The 24,000-nt window shown below is 43.3% G+C and overlaps 1 protein-coding gene, 1 long non-coding RNA gene and 1 pseudogene across 4 annotated transcripts in view; all 3 read right to left on the reverse strand.

Annotated features, from left to right (window-relative positions):
- The window catches only part of LOC311366408 (aspartyl/asparaginyl beta-hydroxylase-like), a 40,763-nt gene extending 23,834 nt beyond the window's left edge, over positions 1–16,929 (reverse strand). The window contains exons 1-5 of one of the 2 annotated variants that reach the window (XM_084485198.1): positions 16,649–16,929; positions 15,321–15,701; positions 15,162–15,227; positions 9,236–9,442; positions 7,118–7,186 (exon numbers count right to left, since the gene is read on the reverse strand). In XM_084485198.1, coding sequence (XP_084341324.1) covers positions 7,118–7,186; positions 9,236–9,442; positions 15,162–15,227; positions 15,321–15,468 — 490 coding nt within the window. In that variant the 5' untranslated portion in view covers positions 15,469–15,701; positions 16,649–16,929. The remainder of the gene's footprint in view (positions 1–7,117; positions 7,187–9,235; positions 9,443–15,161; positions 15,228–15,320; positions 15,702–16,648) is intronic. The other variant, XM_084485199.1, reaches the window with a different exon arrangement.
- Positions 2,691–3,368, reverse strand: LOC311366410. Its single transcript, XR_014639545.1, has 3 exons — positions 3,297–3,368; positions 3,173–3,211; positions 2,691–2,735 (listed from the first exon to the last, which is right to left on the reverse strand). It is a non-coding gene; the product is annotated as an uncharacterized lncRNA (long non-coding RNA).
- Positions 16,930–19,595: 2,666 nt separating the features above from the next.
- Positions 19,596–21,517, reverse strand: LOC311366436 (annotated as a pseudogene). Its single transcript, XR_014684230.1, has 2 exons — positions 20,993–21,517; positions 19,596–20,441 (listed from the first exon to the last, which is right to left on the reverse strand). The product of XR_014684230.1 is annotated as an uncharacterized misc_RNA (transcript).
- Positions 21,518–24,000: the final 2,483 nt, after the last annotated feature.

Raw genomic sequence — 24,000 nt, forward strand, 5'->3', positions numbered from 1 at the left:
CAGACATGTGATGGTCTCAGAGGCAGGATGGAGGTCAGTGGGTCAATGACTCATCATAAAAAGCCAAAGTCTTTGGGCAAGGCACTCACAGCAAGCCACCTCGAGGTGAATAGCCAACATCAACTTATGTAACGGGAAGAAGGCATCAAAACCAGCATTCAGTACTGGTAGGTTATGTAGTACAGTTAGTAATTGAGTATCAGAATCACGGGCGGTTAGGTTTCATACAGGGCTTGGCCGAGGCTTTGGTCACCCTCACCACCATACTCAGTGTTTCCCATCCATAGACCAATGTGTGGCGCAGTGCCACAGATTCAACAACGAGCGCCACAAATTTATTTTAACACGATTTGTATAAATAACACGAGAAGTATAAATATCTCACGCACACGCAACAAATGTCACACCCAAAAAATAAAAATACCCATTAGATCTCTCGTTGCTTAGTTCGGACGAGCGCTAAATTGCTGCGGCTGTCCCCCCCCCCCCCCAACAACTCCGCCAGCCCGTAATCCCGTACCCCCCACCCCTCCGTCTACAATCCCGCCCGCAATCCAACACAACAATCCCGTCCGCCCGCAACCCAACCCCCCCCCCCCCCCGTCAACAATTCCACCCGCGGTTATAGTGTAAGCATTATAAGATTCTACAGAGTCTCACTCCGGCCAAAAACCAAAAGTTGCCAACCCTGCAGGGGGGCACCACACATTGCTACCTGGTCTGTGGGAAACACTGATACTCTTACAGTACATCAGAAGGGTCTGTTTGAGGACCAACGCAAACTCAAGCCATGCAACACCTCACTCACAGAGCACCCCAATAGAGCACCACCGTGGAGCACCCCAATAGGGCACCCCAGTGGAGCACCCAGTAGAGAACCCAATAGAGCACCCAGTCGAGAACCCAATAGAGCACCCAAAGCCCCACGAGAGCCAGGCCCAGCCTGTACTTCCTTCATGCGTTACAGGGGCTAGTACCTCCGGGGGCCGTATTCACAAAGAATCTTAGGGCTAAAAGTAGGTCAGTGGCGAATTTAGGAGTAACTCCTAAAAATAATGGGCGTGTCAGTCCTAAATTTAGGACTCCTATTTTATTTTACTAAGAGCAATTCACAAAGTATTTTAGGCCTAAAAGTAGCACCTAAGTCTAGGAGAGCTTAAAAGTCCTCGAGAGGACTCCTTACTCACTAAGACCTATTCACAAAGAATCTGAAAATGGCTGCAACGCGACCGAATGCTTTGGAGACAATGGAGGTTGATAAGGCGATATAGGCAAAAAGATATAGGTAAAAAAATTAGTGAATAACACTCCGATATTTAGCAACAGGGAAAATGCAACTTTGCAATGTCGATGATTTAGGAATATCGCAACCATCAGTGATGGTTAAAACACACTGGGGCAATGTTACATATACCTTTAATCATCCTTAATTATTTAATATATACATATAAATAAATCACTTAAACCTACTCTTACTTACTCTTACTACCACAGAAGCAGGGCTGTGAAGGAAACCCCCCTATTGGATTTTGCGATTCCATCCATACATTTCATCCATGTACAGCGTGGAGTGATTTAGTGGAGAGCCAGGGCTGCTTTCAGGATGGTTTGGGGCAGCCGCCAGAGGATTCCTGATGATGGACCATGGTTTGAGTGAAAGTGGTTCACTCAACATTTGTCATTTAGTTTTATTTTGTTCATTCATCCCGTCGTATAAGGTCTCGAAAAACCAGCCTAATTGAATCAGTGCTCCGGTTATTGCAGCACAAATCGATCACTCCGGACCCTGGCTTCCACTGGACAATTGCAGCAGTTATTCTAACAGCGTTCCAGTAAATCACTGTGAACTTGAGGCCACCCAAAATCTCACAGGCCCATCTTAATTATAATTTCTGGCTACGCCCAAACTTTAAGTGCTGGAAATATGCACATTGGATAATAGTTTGCAGGGTGATTTTAATTACTTCCTTGATATAATGCAATTCACGTATTTTTATTGTTTGCTTTGGCTGTCTTTTTAACGTGCATACAACTTAATTATCGTGGTCTGCACAAACTTGTCATCATGCGTGTATTCTGCTAACTGCACTGTCCATAACTATTTGTTAGGACTTAATTTGTAGCCTAGGCTATTTCCTTATTTTTCATTAATTTAGTGGACTCATTGTGGAAAGTTGCGAATAAGTTTCACGACACCTCCGGCACTCAACAACCAATCACCATACTGACCGCTTCTAAACTCGTGCACGAGAATCGACATAAGGGGGCGTTACTCTTAGTGATTTATCCTTAGTATGAGTAGGTCTCAGTGGCTTTGTGAATTACTTGAGAAAAAACTCCTACATAAAAACTTTTAGCTCAAGTTAGGAGCACTCCTAGCGATAAGATAAAAAGGTTTGTGAATACGGACCCAGATCTGTTCCACCCAGGAACCATCTCCCCTGAGAGAGAGCGGAGAGGAGTCAGACCTCACCAACTACAGGAGCTGCAGCGCTTCCACCTTAAGACATCCACTGCTCATGAGCACAACTCTCCAGTTCTGCTGGTTAGCAGATCAGTGGGTTCAGACTGCAGGGAACTTTTACTTTCCAGATCTGCAAATCGTACTGCCTGTTTTCTGCCTCCAAATCACCACTACTCACAAGGCTTTACATAGGAGACACATATAAGAGACACACACAGATTGTTACCTCTTGGTAGTTCAATGTCTGGAACAAGAACCTCAATAACCTTTCCTGGTGTAGTGACAAACACACACACACACACACACAGTTTGGAAGGGTCAACATAAATTGATGGCGCTTTGCAACTAAACTTTAAATGTACACACACACACTAACACACTTTATTTGTTGAAAAATCTGACAAATCCAACATGCAAATACAAAGTTCAAAGGTCAAACCGACCCAGGCACAATTACATCTGTTGCCCTACGCCCCTTCGATACGTACACTGCATTAAAATGTTTGATGCTACAAACAAACACACCTATAGCTCACCTCATAGACATGTTGACCACCACACATACACAGCGATTTCAACGTTGGAGCTTTTGTAATTCATTTAGGTACTGTTTAAGTGGAGAGGAATCAATCCGTCAACTATTTTTGTGTTAAATGCCATGCCAAGTTTGTCAGGTTTCAGGCATGGAAGAAAACCAAATTATACTACCTTTCCTCCGGTCTATGTTCTTCACATCCTGTGTTTCCTCTGCGAGGTTTCAGAAGATGATAAAGGGTTTTAAAAGAGGTCTCTGTGGCACAGAGATCCATGGATGTACTAGACACACAGTTACCTGCTTTCAGTGCTTTCTTTGGGACAGCAGGACCATTTAGCTTCTCGTCATCTGATCAGAGGGACATGACATCAAGTCAGTGACACGTGAACAAGGGAAAAATGATACGAGTCATCCCAAATCAACCCAATTATTAATCCCAGACAGCAGTCCTATTTGTAGTAAATATACTTTAAAGAACCGTCAACAATTTGGAAATTGAAAGACTCATAACCCATGGTATTTGTCAGAAATACGTGTCTGGCACCATCTTTCAAATTGAACAGCAAGTTATGAGAACTGATGAGAGGAGCTTATTCTGGTATTTATTCATTTATGGTTTTTACTATGGCTGTTGCTAAATGAAGATGCATTATAACCTTATCTTGCATTCCAAACCGTTTCCTCATAATCAGTAAGACCACAAGGTAAATCCATGCAAATGCACAAGGCAGTGGTTGGTGTAAAGAAATGTCAGCTAACTTAAGTGTTAATCATAATTCATGCAGTAAAAACACCCAGGCAAACCCTTTGGCAGGAGGGTGACATCATTACCAAAAGGTTTTAGTGTACTAACCACACTACTACCTGCTAAATTCTTAGGACGCCGCTCAACATCAAGCCCTTTGCTGCTTGCCATGCAGCGAGTCCTCCGACTAATCCAATGCTAGGGACCCCTGATCGGACAGGTTCTCCCCACAACCCAGCTGAGGCCCTCATGTGGGGGTTGGCTCAGTCCAGGGGCCGCTGAGGTGGGGACCCTGCCGTATCTGACCCCAGGGTCTCTTCTTTCTGATTGGACCAAGTAAACGCAGTGCATGCTCCCTGTGTATCATTGCTCCCCGTGTATCGGCACACCCCGTGTATCGGTGCTCCCCTTGTCACTGATACACAGGGAGCACTGCGTCTACTTCCCGTCTACTGCCAGGAGACCATCCAGCACATCACATTATTGTCAAATATACAGTAGATAGGTCGACAATTTCATTACCAGTGGCATTTTAATGTTGATAATTTACCCAAAGACTTTTTAAAAAGAGGATGATCACTTTATTGTTACAAATGTTACATCAGGCAGAGATATAGAAGTGAGGTCATCGGGAACTAAAAGGAGTTGAGGTCATCATATACGTTAGTGTCGGAACATAGTAACCATGCCCTAATCCACACTGATAGCATTAAACAGGTCTGGGAAACCCAGGGATGCCCCTGGCTGGTATGGCAACATCCCAGGGACACTTCAGCCAATGAGCAGTGTTATGTTTGGTTGCTCTTTAAAAAGGATTGCGTTACAATGACCATCCCCATAGGGGTTACCCTGAGAACTGCAGGTGCACAAGCATGTGATAGCTAATCAATACACATGTATCTTATAGATACGTTAAAAAGGAGAGGTTAAATACTTGTGTAGTGTGATTACTACATTAATACAGAGTAAGAACATTATTTGTTATATGAAGACAAAAGACAGGGTAGGTAGAAGTTCACTTGGTCAAATGCAACAGTGATACAAGAGTGAATAATGGTTATCACTCTGAAGCAGAACCAATGGCAGATGAAGCTTAAGTTGAACAGACGGTCCCGACCCCTAGCCTCTCTGCTCTGTTACAACATCTCATCCAGCTGACGCTGTGGGCATCATGTGACCACCGCAAGCTTAATGCGCACAGCAGAGAACAACAAGAGTGCACACTCAAGGGGCTTCATCTGGATTTAAACACAATGGTACAGTTGACACAACCTTATACTTTTATTTTGAAAATGTCTGTCTTCAAGTGCTTAGAAAGCAGATTCTAAATGTAGAAAGTGCTTCTTGATCAGACCACCTTTCCCCTGCAGTGGCACTAGGAGCCAGACTCAGTAGATCAGATGTGCAGCATGATATCACCAGATTGGAACAACTCAAGCACACAAACATTGCACTCAATTCCCTAAATGTTAATAAGCATGGTATAATTTGGACACAAAAGTTCAGAAAGAATGAATTAGCATTTTCTTAGCCCTATGCCATAACATAGTCATTTTTATGAAATCCTTCTTTCCCTGATTTGACCTGGCAACAGAACTCTGAAAACAGATCTGAGAAAGTGTCCTAAACACTCCTTTGCTTATCCAGCAGGACCAAACACTTCCTGTTCTGTTTCCATTGGATGGGAACCAAGGAGCCTTTCTATTGGATATGGCTTTTGTATCCCTTGTTCCTATTGGTTCAGGAGGTCAAGTATGACACCTTCAACCATGTCATCCGAGGCCGTTCCGCCCTCCCGTTGGCTCGCTGCCTGCCTGTCTTCATCTCCCTCCTCCTCATCCTGCTCCTCTTCCTCCATCACCCCTCTGTTTACGGGCGAGGTAACTACGTCATGGAGGAAGGTGAAGAAGCCATAGAACCAATCGGATCCCTCCTGGGCTAAAATATCAAGCACTTCCTCTAGTGAATCAGCGTTCTCACTATCGTCGCCATCTTTGGTCAGGCCTGACGAGAGAGAGAGAAAAAGAAGGAGAGGTGGAGAAAGAGGGGGATACCGTGGAGGAGGGGTGGAGGAATGAGGGGAGGGGATGAAGGAAGAAAATAAACCATTGTGTAGAAGATGGAGTGTAGAAGGAAGCAGGCAAAGGAAGGAAACAGAAGGGAGTTAGGAAGGAGCGGACTGAAAGAGGTTAAGAAGTAGGAAGGAGAGGACTGAAAGAGGTTAGGAAGTAGGAAGGAGAGGACTGAAAGAGGTTAGGAAGTAGGAAGGAGAGGACTGAGGGAGGTTAGGAAGCAGGAAGGGCAGAAAGGAAGCTAAACAATGGAGGGGCTTGGAGGATCACCGTTGTTCCACATTGGGCAGGAGATGGGATTGGGGAGTAAAGAAGAAGAAGAAATGGACAAGATGAAACAAAACAGGGTCAAATGAAGGGTATTGATGCAGAAAGAGAAAGCAGATTGTGAGGTTAAGGACTTCCAGACAAACCATCATCTATCAACAACCAGTGCCACCACAATAACTGGTATCTGTTAACCTCTCCTGCCAAAGTGAAGCCTCCGCCATCTTAGTCCCAGGCCTACAACTCACTAACCCTAACCCTGATTATTAACAGTGAGCTTTTGGTGGCACAAAAATAAATGTACTGAACATCATGACATGCACAAAAGCCCCTGTGTTGGTGATCAGGGTATGGCCTTGTCCCAGGTCGGGATTAACTGTACACGGTCTGTTGGTGATCAGGGTATGACCTTGACCCAGGTCAGTATTAACTGTACACAGTCTGTTGGTGATCAGGGTATGGCCTTGACCCAGGTCAGTATTAACTGTACACGGTCTGTTGGTGATCAGGGTATGACCTTGTCCCAGGTCAGTATTAACTGTACACAGTCTGTTGGTGATCAGGGTATGACCTTGACCCAGGTCAGTATTAACTGTACACAGTCTGTTGGTGATCAGGGTATGGCCTTGACCCAGGTCAGTATTAATTGTACACAGTCTGTTGGTGATCAGGGTATCAGTATATCAGGGTTCATGTGAAAGGCATCGAGGGCTTTAATAGGTCTAGGTTCTACGGTCGGTCCGTCAATACATTAATGCAATCAGGCTAAATGCATTTTTTTAATTCTGTAATTTGACGGAGAAATCTAAAGGCCAATAAGTTGTTTGAATATGTAACCGTAAATATGTACGTGTGTAATATATATTCATCCACCCTTCGGAGGAGGCAGGTATTTTGGACCCTGGTTGATGTATTAAAACACAACGGTAAACATGCATTAGAAAGAGAGACATGTCGATAGAAAGAGAGTGAGCCACAGTGAGAAGAGACATGAAGAGGGAGTAGAGATAAAATAATGTTTTAAGGGAACTTGCCAAGCAGAACTTTAGCATCTTCCATGTCGAAGTCTCCATCTCCGTCTCTATCGTACGCCATCAGTTTACCTTGAGGAGAGGAGAGATGAGTCAGGCACATGCAGACTGTCCACTGCTGCAGATCGACACATAACAAGGGCATCAAGGATTTGAAACAAAGAATATATTCAACAAGGGTCAATGTGCAATGGATATGGGTCCCATTCTTTGCCTAGTTCAATTGCTTTACCATGTCACACCCCCACTGGTTGTGTTTTTGATTCCCCATCCAGATATCCCTGTCCAAACCCCTGAAGAAGTCAAATGGATCTTGTGAGGATTTGTATAAGGGTTAATAGATAAGACTAAATCCATGTTTTGCATGTGACCCACTGCATCTAGCATTACTAGTCTGCTGTGCTAGGATGTGGTTTGTGAAGAGACACACGCAAGCAGGCTTCCTCTGCTCAGATGTAAATGAGGTTATAGCCATCCAGGTGCTCTGTCTTGAACCTCATATTACTGTTCTGATAGACAAACTCCAAATGGACAAAGAAACATGGACAATTGGAAAATATGATGATTGTTAATTTAGATACATTTTCAATGAACCCACATGAATGTAGAAGTAAAAAAAAAGACCATTTCAATCAACAAAATACAAATAAAACATAATGTATATAAAACATAAAATGATAAACATTAAAATGTATTTGACAATTATTTATTTTGTATGGTGTTATGATTGAGAATGATTTGTGAGAACAGGAAAGACGAGCATTGATAAAGAATCAGCATAACATCCGTTTACCTTGTAGAACCTCAGAGAAATTCACACGAAACTCCTTAGCCCTCGCTGTATGCACACACACACACAGACACACACACACACACACACACACACACAAAGACAGAGCGAAAGAGACAGACGAAGAGGAACAGAGATGAAGAGAAAGAGATAGACAAACACAATGGAGGGAAAGAGAGCGATAGGGAGAGGGAAATAAAGAGCACAAAGGAGATAGAGCAAGTAAGTGAGAAAGTGTAGTAAAGAAAGGGAGAGATCAAGGGAGAGAGTGCAAGGGAAGATGGAGCACAAAAGGTGAAAGAGGAGGGAAGAGAGAGGGCAGGGGGAGAGATCAGCAGAAAGCATTAGACGTGGGAGCAGAGAGGAGCCACAGCAAGGGATGCTGGGTATTATACAGTATTCATCTGGTAAGGGAGGACTGCCTCAGGGTAAACAAGAACTGCTCAGAACATGGAAGTATGCTCAGACAGAGAATAGATGATGTAATAATAGAGTTGATGTCATCCAGAATACTGCCCTCCAAAAAATTGTCTCAGTTGTCTCTTAGTGCACATGATAAGGCTTGGGCCTTTGTGTTTGGAAGCATGTGTGTCAGACACATGTTAGGCAAGCTGTCTGGGAAGACAAGCAGGCACAGAGCACACATATTACTTATAGAATGCTGTAGAATCCTGTTGTTCTGATCCAGATGATTCAGCGATTCAGAGATCCTGTGTTCCACAGTGGTTCTGTCATCTTTGAGTGATACGAGTCGTTATGATAAAGCTCTGTTAGCAGGCTGGTAAATGTAGCCCTTCCAAAGAGTCAGTGTGCTAGCTACCATCTCTCTACCCTTCAGCGTCTGGCTCACTTTAGCCTGAGAAGCATTCTCCTCATTCCTGGTTGGATATACAGCACTTTGGGAGGTCTTCAACACTGAGCAACTTTAAAAAGAAAACACCTTGAACGAAGCTCAAGGTCAACTACTGCACTGTAATGAGAAACTTCTCTTCCTGAAAGGCCAAATATTAATATTGGTACCATTATAATATTATTAACTCTGAATACATCGGTAGGGCTTGGTTCTTCATAATGCTAATAGCATTAAAACGTAGAGTCACTGTGTTTCATAAATATCACACACACAACCTATATCAGTATCACCAACACTTTTTTACACTCAAGCCTGGCAGTTTCTTGAACACAACTCACCATGCAGAGTGCAAGTAAAGCATATTAAAAACACAAGGGGACTTATGTGTGCTGATCCTGTTTTTCAGCCTTGACCTTTGCCCTGGCAGTCACTATGATATACCTCGAAAGGGAGCTTGTTGTTGCCGGGCGCTACTCACCGATGACGCTGTCATAGTCAACAACGTCGAAGTAGACCACCGCCACAGAGCTCCAGACCCCCAGGAGAGCCAGGACCACGAACCAAGTAAACATGGTGGTCTTGGGCCCTACTCCTCCTCCTGCTGCTGCTCCTCCTCCTGCTGCTCCTCCTCCTCCTCCTCCGTCTGACTTCAGCCCATTTTTGCTGTCCGCCGTTGGCTTTCCATCTGATGGAGGAAGATCGTTTCACAGGGTCACAAAAGGGAGAGGTTTGATAAGTCATAAGGTCATAAGGTAGGGCCGTTCACATGGAAGGGAGGGCCGTTCACGTGGACGGGTGGGTGGGCGGGCGGGAGGGACGTGTGGGCGGGTACACGGGACGTGTGGACGGGAGGGGTGGGCGGTTCACGTAGACCAGTGGGCGGTACGTGTAGACTAGGGATGTCACGAGAACCGATACTTCGGTACCAAGTCGATACCAAAATTCAAAAACCGTGACGGTACTCGTTTTTCTTAGTACCGTAGGTACCGAGGATGCAATTCCTCTGGACGTCACGTGGGCAGCATATACACCTACACGGGAACATGGAAGACGGCAGCTGCAGCGAGTGCGACGGCTCCGCCTCGACTCGTCGATAAAAAGAATAACAAGAGTCGCGTCTGGAAGTACTTTGCGTTTGGGAACGCTGCGCCGCGCGACTGTTTCAGACGGAACCCGTTTCAATGTTGCGCTTCTAAACACGCATGGTACGACTGCGTTCGGCATCACTTACATGATGTTGTTTTGATTGAAGATCGGCAGGTTGTAGTGGGTGCGGCGGTGAATGTGTGCGTGCGTGTGCGCGTGTGTGTTGCGAGCGTATGCAATTTCAAAGTAAACAAACCAACTCAAAGCCGATGCATGCATCCAAAATTATTCGTTCAAAACCAAATAAACAAATCAAAAACAGCGTTGCTTATTCGCTTCAAATACTTTTTCTTTTCAAAACTTGGTAATTAATACGGCGCGGTACCGAGCGGTTGAAAACAATGTTGGCGTCTCCTGTGGCTGCCTTGCGCACCTGCGTTATATTACTTAATATTAGGTTGGAAGTTATGTTTTAAACCCCGCCATGCACGCAAGTGTAAACGCCAGCCGCATAGCTGCATGACTGCCTGCTTTCAGCGTGCATTATTATTTTTTAATTATTATTACTTGAACGCTACATGCCACTGTTCTTTTTTTGTATTGTTAATAGTGGTTTATTTTTATTCCTTACTTGAAGGCTACATGCCAGTGCCACTGTTTTTTGGAATGTTTAAATGTTTTTAATAAATAAAGTACATGGGATTTATTGTTTTGTTTTTGACCGTGGTATCGAATTGGGTATCGAGAATCGTGGAATTTCACTGGTATTGGTATCGACTACTACATTTCTGGTATGGTGACATCCCTAGTGTAGACGGTTGGGCCGTTAGACAGGTGGGCGGGTTAGGTGGGATCGACACGCAACATGTGGCCAAGACACAACAGCATTATTTGTAGTTTCTGTCCACCAAATACTTTGAGATCTTCTCACCACAGAATACCACAAGTTAACATCCATGAAGCCCTTTGACATTCCAGGTGAAGACAAATTTATAAAGACATGTAACAGACAGAGTCCAAAGACAAATAGTGATTAGGCAGAACTGAACATCGGAAAATTGTGATTCTGATATTGTGAATTGTTTTCTTTATGTTTTACAAAATAGATCCAAGTTAGAGGGGTATCAACATGTTTGACTAAAATACTCCATTTTGGAATGGAAATGGATAGTCTATCGATCAACACCTTCAAAAGGACAGCATCAGTGACCTAAAGTTGTACCAGCCCATACATCAATAAACACACAGGCTCCGTTCCTCCACTACTGATGGAGGGTTGACTTTAGACATCAACAACCATTGGTGCTTTCAAACTCTCCTCACAGTAGCCTGCAGCCAATAGATGTACCCCGTTTGAAGTGGGCAACAATTATAAAAGGATACTCGTGACAGGCTTTGCAGGTTGAATGAGAATTCATTGTAGTTAGTAGCAGCTAGCGCCTACTCCTAGCAGGTGTAAATTAATGGCTAACAGGTGGCTGGAACTACGTGACACCATACTCTTTTGCATGCCAGGCTATTCTTAAAACAACCATTGGTGTTTGCGGCTCACACACAAACTGTCCTCTAAAACACAACCTATACCTACCCCTACATAGTACCTATTGGATCCCTACGCCTGGCAATAATTGATCCCTGGTGAAAATAAAGTGCATAAAGTGCATGCAGTATTCTGTTTAATGTAGGCATTTTCGTTATAACATGGATAGCAAGCATAACAACAATCACTAATATGCGTGTCCCAACAACAATGATATCCATATGTTCCATGTTCCAGGGACTCCAGGTTTGAAGATAAGCTTTAATCCCTTACCAAGTAAAGCAATAGTTGGTTTTAAAAATGCTTATTAGCCTCACGAATGGTTGATCAATGTGATGTCGTTTTTTACAAACCATTTAATTTATTTTGATAGATATCTATCTATCTATCATGTGAAAGATTATCTATCTAATATAACATGTGAAAGATATCTATCCATCTATCTATCATAACATGTGGCCAGTCCTGCCATATAATTCCTTTTCATTTGTTATGTTTTCTTTCAGGAGATCATTGAGGCCGCTGCCAGCACAGAGCCCAGCCCTCCACCTCAGGCACCTCTTCTGCAGCCCTAATCCCCACAGAAAGATGAACCACCCACTGGGGCCCTTTAAAAAAGTTATTGATAAAATGTGATTGTTAATGCCTTTTTGTAATGTGCAATATTAGTTCCATTATATCACAGGTTCTTGTTTGAATGATATGATTCTTATTTTACATTGATGGCATACTACCTCACCTAAAGTTCTATGTTTATTCTGGTTTTATATATTATGTTGATCTTGTATAATGTTTGATCCAAAATAAAGTGCAATATTGCAGTTTCTAACAGATTGTGAGCATGAATAATATTCTTATCTAATCATACCATGTTATTTCATGTGGGTAAGGTTGCATTCCTAAGATATTCAAACTATACAGTACAATTCCAGAGACAGATATTGTATCAAAAGATCCAAAAAATAAATAAAGATCAAAACCCTGTCAACGACTACTAATGATGTAGGGGTCTTGAAGGGTTGTCATCCCATTTTGTAGGGGTAGGGTTAAGATTTTGGGGTAAGGGCAGTAATGGGATTGGGCTACAAGTGCATTTCAGTCAGGATGTCATTAAGCTCAACTGTAATATACTGAAAATAAGTACACTACACTCACTACACTAAAATCAGGGCCCCATTTCCCGAAAGCATCGTTAGCTAACGACGTCGTTAAAACCCTTGTACGATCAGAGTTTTCAGACCGTTTCCCGAAAGAATCGTAGCGTAACAACGTCGTTAAAACCCTTGTAGCCAACGACGGCTCCAGGGGTACTCGTAGAGCACTAAGAGGCATCGTTACCTTAGCCTCAGTGGAGTCACCAACTGGACATTCCGTGTCCAGCTGGTGGATTTATTAAAACACATCCAATACCACGGAATGTCCCGCTGGCGCTATTTCACAATACCCCAAAAACAGTGGTTACCGCCGATATATTACTCGTAGACTACTGTTAGATTTAAACAGCAAAGACAGAGACATGTTAGAAGTCAACAAAAATATAACTTATTGCAGCAATTTAAAATTCCAAAAATACATGCACAGTCGAAATGTACAAAATGTTGCATTTTTAATGTTGACACCAAAGTTTCTAGAGAGCGCGCGGTGCGCCAATCACTGAATGAATGAATGAAACCTTCTGCGGAATCAGAAAGTCTGCCCTCTTTGTGGCACAAAGCATGTTTCAGAAATCAGCACATTTAAATAAATGCTATAGTTGTCACACAGACACATGCTATTTTTTATTTTTGTAATATGGAATTATTTCAGGGGAGAAAATGCCGTGAAACAATGTACGCACGGTGCGTTCAAGATTAGGACTGATATAGCTGGCCTAGACCTAATCAATTGTGTTTTAATATTTGTAGCATTCATATTATGTATGTATGTAGTATTCTCCTTGGGAGGTGTTCCAGGCACGACCAGTGGGGAGGAGACCCCGGGGAAGACCCAGGACTAGGTGGAGAGATTATATCTCAACACTGGCCTGGGAACGCCTCGGGATCCCCCCGTCAGAGCTGGTCAATGTGGCCCGGGAAAGGGAAGTCTGGGGCCCCCTGCTTGAGCTGCTGCCCCCGCGACCCGACCCCGGATAAGCGGACGACGATGAGGATGAGGATGATGAGCATTCATATTAGTCTATTCTTTTCGTAGGCTACTCTGCTGTTGGCCTTGATGGGGAGATATTTTTGTGCTGCCACAAAATATAGTTTAATCCAACAACATTCCTGCGTCTCCCCCTCCTACCAAGCCCATTTCAGCACCGTGTCAGTGGACAGCTACAAGCCTACAACGTCGTAATAGCAGAGCACGCACGTTCATGTTAAGAGGAGTTTCGGGAAACGCTCGCAAAAAAGTTACGATGCATCGTAAGATCCATCGTAAAAAGGATCGTACAAGCCTGGATCCATCGTTATCGGGAAACGGGGCCCAGGTCCTTTGTATCTTGTACAGACCTTGAAAAGGTTATCCATGCTTTTATTTACTCACGTTTAGATTATTGTAACTCCCGATACTCTGGGCTGAGTCAGAAAGCCACATCCCGCCTAGGCTAGGCTTTTAACTAATTCTAGGAGACAAGACCATATAACTCCCGTCCTTTCCTCTCTTTAAGGACTCTCTTTCCTCTCTTTACTCTCTGCCTGTAGTTTTTAGAGTTGATTTTAATGCTAACTTTTAAAGCTCTGCATGGTCTGGCTCCAAGTTATATTTCAGACCTGTTAGTCCCTATGAGCCTCAGATCCTCGGGTTTTGTGTGTCACTTCTTTAAATGTTTTATTCTGTTCTGTAAAGCACTTTGTAATTCTGTCTTGAAAAGTGCTATACAAGGTTGTTGTTGTTGTTGTTGTTGTTGTTATTATTATTATAGTCATTTTATATTTGCAATTTGCAATTAGAAATGAAGCATGACACCGAAGTACACTGAAAGTTGTTTCATTTTAGCACATTTTTAGTATGAAGTATACCGAAAGTATAGAGATAGTACTTTCAACTTAAATGCACTAAATATACTTAAAACTATGTGGAAATGTCACTTAAAATATACTGGCTCTTAGTATGCTGTTACAGTACATTAAGAAAAAGGAGGAGGAGGAGGAGGTGGTGGTGCAAGTGCTAGAGTAGAGTTTATTTGAATTTATTTATCAGGTATTTATTTATCAGGTATTCAAGTTGAAAACTTGAATACCTGATAAAGTGCGCTGGGTCTGGACAGACCATGGCCCTATGGTTCACATGACCCTTTGAGGTCGAAGGCTGGACTGTACAACAACACTTGCATACCATGTTGAAGTTCACCACAGCATGCCGCTACAAACCACAGAACCCCAATGCTTCACGTTGGTTCATATGTTACCAACAACCTATTCAATATGATCTCAAAGAACAACAACACGTGCCACAAGTCATAGCACCCAAAAACCAAACCCTGTATCCCCAGACTGCTAGTTCAACATAGGGGTTCAGTTAGGCATTAGCATCAAAGTAGAGACACCGTGTCATTCAAACACTCTCATGTCAGGACCAACCACATCAAACCATGCCATGCAGCAGCCAAGACCTGACCAGACACTTAGGAGACCTTCATTTGCACTACCAACCTCCATGGTAGGGCAAACCAGCAGTCATCATAACCAGGGCTTGTTGTATGATTCATTCTAATGTTGGAGCGCAGCATGTAGCTCTTCCAACAGCTTGATTCAGTCAAACCAAGACACACCTGGGGATGCCGGTCCAGTCCTACCTGAGTCCTGTAGGTAGGGACAGACCTCTGCTCCAACCAGTGGCTTCTCTGCCTCGTTAAGACCACCTAACAGGGAGCCAATGGGAATCAAGCCCAGAGTGACCACACACACACACACAGCGGACCAGGAGATACACTTGTTTAGAACACCAGTCCTACCTCTGTCCTGTACAGCGGATGCCACCTCCTCCTCTTCATTACACACTTCCTCCACATACATCACCTCCTGCTCCTCCTCCTCTTCCTCCATGTACACCTCCTTTCCAGAAGCAGTGGAGGAGGAGTCTGGGGGTCCACATGTCTCCATCAGAAACCCCAACTGGCCTCTGAACCCAACGGGTTCAGAACAGAACTGGAGGTACTCCAATCCAAGCTGACCAAAAGCAGCCGAGAGCAAGAACCCTGGTCCGGCTCACAGGGTTCTTCACCAAAGCCCGCCCCCTGTGGAACCAGCCTGCCACTGGTTGGCTGGATGGCTAAACCGACACTAGGCTGATACTTGGTCCTTGCCGTTCAGAACCAGAGAGACGAGCCAATAAACTGAAAGAAAGAGACAGTGGAGCCAATGGTGAAATAGTAAAAACCAGAAGCATGTAACAATGACCGAGCAGATGAGAATGGCCCGTGACACTGAGACAGCGCGGAGCAGACACAGCCCTCCTGTGTGGGCGTGCGTTGTTAGGTCAGCCAGAACCCGATCCTGTCTATTCTTAGAGCTGACAAAACTATGGACAACACATCGGCCGAATGAGTAGTGTGTTGAAAAGAGAGTGAGAGACAGCGAGAAGCCAGCTTTAATTTCCAACCTTGATTCACATTTCAAGGTTGAAACATACAGCAAGACTCGACAAATGCACGTGTCTGTGCGCACATTAGCAGACTATTTTTTTAAAGCATGCCAGTACACTATTTACTCTGTTTTGAAATACTAGGACTATTTTTTCCTTTACACTTTGTACTGCTTTCCTCTGAGATATACAGCACATAAATCAACTTTGACATGCATTAGGTCACATAGACCTAGTCTGTCGACACACACACACACACACACACACACACACACACACACACACACACACACACACACACACACACACACACACACACACACACACACACACACACACACACCTCTAAACCTCCACTTTGGAGATCACGGAGCAAAGGGTATCAGGAGGACATCTGAGAGACAGCCTAGTTACAAAACGTTAGCTCTCCCCCGTTAGCTGGGCTCTACTCCTCCTGTAGCTTAGCTGAACTCTGCTCCACCGGTTCAGTAGAGGCCCAGCATCAGGGCTCAGCCCGGCAGCAGGGCATCAGCCCAGCATCAGGGCTCAGCCCAGCATACAGGGCTCAGCCACAGCTGGACGTAGTGGAGCACACACATAACTATCATATCTATATAGATAAATAGATAGATAGATAGATATCTCAGGTACTTCACCCTGCGGTTGACGTCAGACAGGACAGCCAGAGAGGGCACTCACCTTTTTTGGCCCGGGTTTTGGGGTTCTTTTTCTGGGCCATTTGTTCGTAGCTTCCCGATGCGTCTCCAGATGCGCGACAACCGTCTTGGACCAATGGGGCAGTGGGGCTAATGTTGGGGCTAATGTTGAGGCCAACTGCTGAGGCTAACCGCGTAGCTTCAGTGGAGATAGTGGAGATAATGTTCTCCTCGATGAGACGCACAGATCGGTTCCGATCCCGATATCCACGTCGTCCTCTCTTAGAAACCAGCAGGCAAAACTCCCTGGTAACCACGGCCTGAGCGACGGGACAATCCGCCATAGAGGGGCTCAGCAAAACATGGTGGGCGGGCTTATAGGGGGAATTTCATTTCGTTTTTGACCAATAAGCGTTGGTACAGCCACGAAGCCCCGCCCTGTACCCTGGAGAGAGCTAAAAGACGGGGCGGAAGAGGAGCTGCAGAGTGGAGCTGCAGAGTGGAGCATGGAGCAGCGGAATTCATCCTGCTAACATAATACACAAGATTCATCAACTTTAGGGTTATAGACTGTGAGCTGCAGCACAGCATCACATTTTCAATCTAAAACTAAAGCATCCATCAAAAAAATGCTTGCGGTTTGTTTAATGATCCGAACTAGTTGGATTCAAACATCACTAAGCTGCGCACAAATAAACACATTTAGACACGTTTTAAACACTTTCAAACACATTTGAAATACAATTAAACACGTTTTAAACACGTTGGGTAGTTGGTGCATCGGGACGTACTTTCTTTTCTTTTGACTCGCACTGCTGCTGACTGGAGGCTGCTGTTACATTATAAATATAAAAATATATCATATAGATGACCAATTTAGCCTGTTATATTATCAATATATAATATAGATGATCAATTCAGCCTGTTATATTATAAATATACAATATCTACTAATAATATTTACACGAAAACCCAGTTTTTATCACAGAAAACAATTATTTCTTAAAACTCAGGCCAAAGTGGAGATTTCTGATAACGCCGATTATGTGTTGTCGTGTCAACTGGGAGAAACAGGGTTTTAGGTTCTCAAGCGTCACATTATGTGCCAGAAAATGCTTAACGTTATGTGAGCGCCCTATGTTTACAGTTTGTTTGGCTATCATGGATGCTGTTATGGTTGTACTCATTTTTACATTTGTGCAAACGCTTTTGGCCTGTTTGCATTTGCAAATACAACTTCTATACTATATCGAGGAGCAGAGGCGAAGGAATGCACGGAGGTCAGCATTTTTACTGCAGCTTTCCCTTCCAAGACGTATGTATGTTGCCTGCCAACGTCGCCACCGCCGATTTTGGATCCGACCTGGGCGAACTGTGGTCTGGTGGGCAAACTTCGAAAAAGTAGTCCTCCTTCCCGGAGGAATGGCATGAGAACTTCCGAATGTCACGGTCCCTACTGTCGCTTACAGAGTTACTGCGTCCCTCCATAGAAGGTCAGACTACTGTCATGCGGTCGCCAGTCAGTGTAGAGAAAAAAAGTTGCCCTCACCCTATACTATTTAGCTGATGAGGGTAGTCTACGTAAGACGGCAAACGCATTCGGTCTATCTAGACGGTCTATCGGTCTATCGGCCATTTCAATAATAATCAGAAAGGTGTGTAGAGCGATAACTGTTCACTTGGGTCCAAAATTTATGACGCTGCCGAAAACTGAAGCTGCTGTCCAGCAACTTGTGCAGGGATTTGAAGAAGCTCATGGCCTCCCTCAGTGCCTAGGTGCTGTGGATGGGACGCATGTAGAGATAAAGAAACCAGCAGCCAATTCCAATGATTACATCAATAGGAAAGGGAGGTTTACCTTAAACATTCAAGCCACCTGCGATTACAAATATGCCTTCATGGACGTGGTAGTGAAATGGCCTGGGAGTGTGCACGACGCCCATATTTTTCAAACTCTACACTTAACGTCCTTGAAAGATAGAAGCATCCCTCCCTGTCCAAGGCAAAGCATTGAAGATGAAGAGGCCATACCGGTTTACATACTAGGCGACCCTGCATATCCACTGCTCCCATATCTTATGAAAGAATATGTTAACGGAGGAAGCACTGTCCAGGAGCAGTACTTTGGACTATCTTTGTGCCAAGCAAGGATGGTGATAGAATGTGTGTTTGGGAGCCTGATTCAGAGCCCTGAGAAGGGCCATGGACATTAATCTGGCTGATCTTCCCTTTGTGATTTATGCATGTTTCGTGCTGCACAATTACTGTGAGGATTCCAAGGACACGGTAGACGACAACAGTGTTGCTCAGGCAATTCAACATGACAGGGAAAACCAGCCAGACACACAACCAGCTGCCAGAGGAGACTGCATGACATCAGAAGGGAAGAGGGTCAGGAGAATCCTCACTCAATTCCTGGATCCATAAAAGGGACAATCTTCTCTCCTTTGTGTGTGTGTGTGGGGGGGTTCTTGATATATCAGACAGTATGACAGTTCTCATTGTCATAGTTTACAATATTTTGTTCATCATCATCATCATCATTCATGTTCATCACAGACCTAAAAACTGTGTACTCCTTACATGCCAGTACTTAGGCAGTATGTTTTGGCTACATTTCAAGGTGTTAAGCATTTACATTTACAACATGTTAAAGCAAATATGTTTACAGTTTTCTGTTCTTTACATTGTACATGTTTACAAGTCACTTGGATGTAATGTATTGACATTGGCAAGTGTAAATGTTAGTTGTTTGGTAGAATGCCATTATCCACATAAAGAATGAGAAATTCTAAATGGTCCTGTGTGAACGTTTTCTATAATAGGTTGATCTGGTTTGACAAATAATTAATAATTACAGACACACATCTTAATTTTTCAGAGATTTTACTTCTGAAGAGATCTCACACTTGACAGACACAAAATCAAATTGCCTCTTGGTCATTAATCCAGAAAATCAGACAAGCATAGTAGTGCAAATAAGTGGCATCTGTAGTGCAAATTGTCAAATAAGAAATAAAGGCATATTTCAAGAAAACTTAAACTTAAAGAGGAATTCACAAATTGACAAAAGTAGTGCATATAAACTGCCTCTTCAGTACTGCTGTTCAAGGAAAAGTCACTTTTCAAGTAAAAAGGACTTCAAGAGCCCTTAACTCAAGGCTACCTATATAGAACCCATTTTAAAACTCTTGGTACAAAAATATTGCAACTGCTCAGGGTAACATTTCAAACTAAAAAAACAAGTCCCCAAACATGTCCCCAAAATACAGTAACGATTGGCAAAAACCTTTTTTTACAAATCACAATTTCACATCAATTGAAACTTTTTATATCAGTATCCCTAATATTCCTTAAGGGCTTGGGTATATGAAAACTGACCCTGCATGCCCTCAACAGGGGTGTGAGTCAAATCCGTTATGTTGACGTGCTGAGTGGCACTGCATTGGGTGGTCTGTTGCCAGCTGACGAGTTGGATGGGAATGAGTGCTGAATTGGGGCTGAATTTGGGAAATAGGAGTGTGTGTGTAGTGGTGGCGTGTGTGCATATACTGGTCCATAAGGACCTCTTCCCTCAATGAGATTCTGTAATGTGGTGGTGGCGGTGTCTGCACAACTTGCCGCAGGAGAGCAAACTCATCTGCAATTGATGATGTTAGCCTATCCAGGGTATTTGTTATTTTAGACAAATTCTCAGATGCCTTCTTTTCTGAGGTCTCAATCATTTCCACGAGTTTCTTCTTGACATTTTTGTCATCCTCAACGGCATTCAGCCACTGGGCCTCTGCGGGCAGCTTCCTCTTTAACCGTTCATGCCGTTGTCCCTTCAGTTTAGCCTTTACAGAGTAGACCAAAGAAAATGTATTAACACATGCTCATTTGCAGAAGTAAACCTATCCAAAAATAATCACATTTGATATTACCATGATGAATGATGGCCTATATTTCCCTCAGCATAATCAATCTATGAACACGTACTTAACACTAAACGTCACGATTCACAACAGACTATAGGAATCCAGAAATGAAAACATGCTTTCATTGGAAGGCTAATCTCCCCAAAATGTACATCTGAGAGACACAGGAAATCTTTTTTACCAATGGACATTAAACTGTACAACACTTCCCCATTGACGTACTGTTGTAGCACATGAGGACGACTGACTTCTCTCTCTACTTTTTTATTTTTGCCTTTTACCACTACTTTTTTATGTGTATGTTTACACACTATGGACGGAACTATTGTGACAAAGACATTTCCTTCAGGATGAATTCTTCTGACAAAGTATTTCTTATCTTGTCTTATATTTCACATATACATTCACACAATTCATTGAAACAAAGCCAACAATACATACATGACAATGATATGACAATAAATACATACCTGAAGCAGGTCTCTCCTCAGCTTCACTGTGGGGGTGATGGCCACACTGCCATCAACATCTTGAACCTCTGCAACCTCTGCGTCCAAGACTTCCACAAAGGACGCAGCAGATGTGGCGGGGGAAGAAGGGACGGAATCCTCCAGTTCATTGGTCTCGATGCCGGAGGCGATGGTCGTAGTGGCTGGGGAACCACCCCAAACCTGCTCGCACAGTTCAAAGTAGAGGAGCACCACTCTTCCATGGCCGCTCCTGCGTCCAGTGTCCACTGAATTTCTGTATTTCCCTCTTATTGCCTTAATTTTCATTGTCAGATGGGCTCGCGTTATCTCCTCCTTCACATGAGGAAACTCCTTGTTGGTCTCGGACGGGTATTGCTCCAGGAAATGTGCCAACATGTCGACATATTTGGACTGGCAAGATTCCCAGTCCACATTGTCTTGGGCTTTACTTGCCTTGTAGTCTAAAGCGACATTAAGGAGTAACTCAACTTCGCTGTCTGTCCACACGAACGAACCTTGCGTCATATTGGTTGTTTTGAAAGGAACAGGAAGTCACTCGTGTTATTTGTTGTTGTTGATTCTGAGGATTGTGATTGGCTTGCATGGCTTTATCCTTCTCCCTACACTGCCGCCCATAGGTTTGGCATAGTTATAATGGCGCTTGATGTAAATTCAAAACTGTTTTCAAACTTTTTTGAAAACAATGTTGTGTGCACAATGTTATTTTTGAAAAACGGAGGTGGGGAAATATGTTTCTCTAAATACCCTGCTATGTATAAACGTGGCCTAGTCTGCATGTTTCCCTTCATCTGTGCCTGTTTGTCTTTGTTCTCTGCATCAAGCGGTCCAGCATCTTCCAAGTTATATCCTGATTCCTGATTCCTGCCTGTTGAACCCTGACTATGCCTTTGCCTTCTCCCTGCAGGATTGTTTGCCCGATCAAAGTCTGATTACCCATGTACCAACCCACTACGCCTTTGCCTTCTCCCTGCCGGATTGTTTGCCTGACCAACAAATGAGTGTGCCAAACAATCCTCAAGTAAAGACCATTCTCTACACTGACTTTTTGCCTCCTGAGAGTCTGTTATCTCCTGTTGCTAACCCAGCCGTTATACAGGGTTAGGGTTAGTAGTGAGCTATCTAACTGGACCAACATACAGGGTGAGGGTTAGTAGTGATCTATCTAACTGAACCAACAAACAGGGTTAGGGTTAGTAGTGATCTGGACCAACAAACAGGGTGAGGGTTAGTAGTGATCTGGACCAACATACAGGGTTAGGGTTAGTAGTGCTCTATCTAACTGGGCCAACATAAAGGGTTAGTAGTGATCTACACAAACATACAGGGTTAGGGTTAGTAGTGCTCTATCTAACTGGGCCAACATAAAGGGTTAGTAGTGATCTACACAAACATACAGGGTGAGGGTTAGTAGTGATCTGGACCAACATATAGGGTTCGGGTTAGTTGAGATCTACCCCAACATACAGGGTTAGGGTTAGTAGTGATCTACAACATCATACAGGGTTAGGGTTAATAGTAATCTGGACCAACATACAGGGTTCGGGTTAGTAGTGATTTACTAACCTAGACTTCACTCTCTTGGTTATTTTTAGACTTAGTCTTAGAAAACTTGAATGTCCCTGAGAGGCAATTTGTTGTACAGTACAGGCATATTGACATGTACTCCACAACACAGACATTGAACCAGACATCTACAGCACTATTTAACACATAACATACACAGATCAATAAATGAAGTACAGTAAAATGGAGTAAGTCGCACTTCCCTAGAAGGCCTGATATCATAAATAAATTAAACTACTACACAGTACTACAAATATTCATTTTAGTGCCGGTCTTTCCCACGTTAATATTATAGACGCTCCTCCTGAAGACAACATCTTTGATTCAGAAACCCAAATGTCAAACACCATTCAATATTTTTTGGCGGAATTATAGACTTCATGTAAGTAATATTGTGTTTTTGTTGTTCAGCGAAATAGACGCGGTCAATGACGTACAGCTCAGGATAATAAAAACACTGTTGCTGTTCCTTAGAGAACCAGCAGAGGGCGTCATGGTGTAACACATCGAGACTCCTTTTCCCCAAGTGACTGCACACTAAGGGGACCCTGCTCTTCTCCATAGTCTTAGTATGGATTTACATTTACAGTCATTTCATCCAAAGCGATTTACAAGGGAGTCAGACTTCTTGCTTGCAGAGGCAAGTTTCTTAAAGAACAACTGGACGGAGAGCGGAGTAGGACCAGATGGCTTAACCTCTCTGACCAGTCGTGTGAACCATTTCAGCTGTTTACATTTTGTTGTTGCAGGGAAATCCTGTTCTTAAAATCATCATGCATCAATATGTTCAACTACACAACAATTGGCTGACCAAATAATTCAGCTAAATGTAGGCTAATAAAAAAAACTGTAATAAAACATGATTAATGACATATATAATGACACACATATCCATATATATATATATATATATATACACATATATATGTATATATATACATATATACATATATACATACACATATACATACATATATACATACATACACATATACATACATACATACATACATATATATAAAACAGTGGCGGACTCAGACTGTTTGAAGGGCAGGGGCGAAAAAATAAAAAGGGCACATTCTGCACAACATGGGGCCCCACCAGCGCGCAAAAAGCTATGATGCATCATGTATGATGAAATAGTCCTCATCCTCATTGAGTTCTGACCTTATTCTCAGAATTCTGAGAATAAAAGTCAAAATTCTGAGATTATACAATATGGCACTTCCTCTCGTTTTCGCCACTCTAGATGGCACTTAAGCAATACTTTTGCCTCAACCATGGAGGCACCAGATGGGCAAAAGGGCACTAGAAGGGCACTCATTAAGGCACGTTATCTAATTTTCTTGCTCTAGAGGGCACATAATCATAATTTGTTGTGCAAAGGGGCAACCTAGAGGGCACCCAATAATTTTTTGCATGTG

This window comes from Micromesistius poutassou, assembly GCF_964030765.1.
Source record: "Micromesistius poutassou genome assembly, chromosome: 21".
In the NCBI taxonomy this organism is placed as follows: domain Eukaryota; kingdom Metazoa; phylum Chordata; class Actinopteri; order Gadiformes; family Gadidae; genus Micromesistius; species Micromesistius poutassou.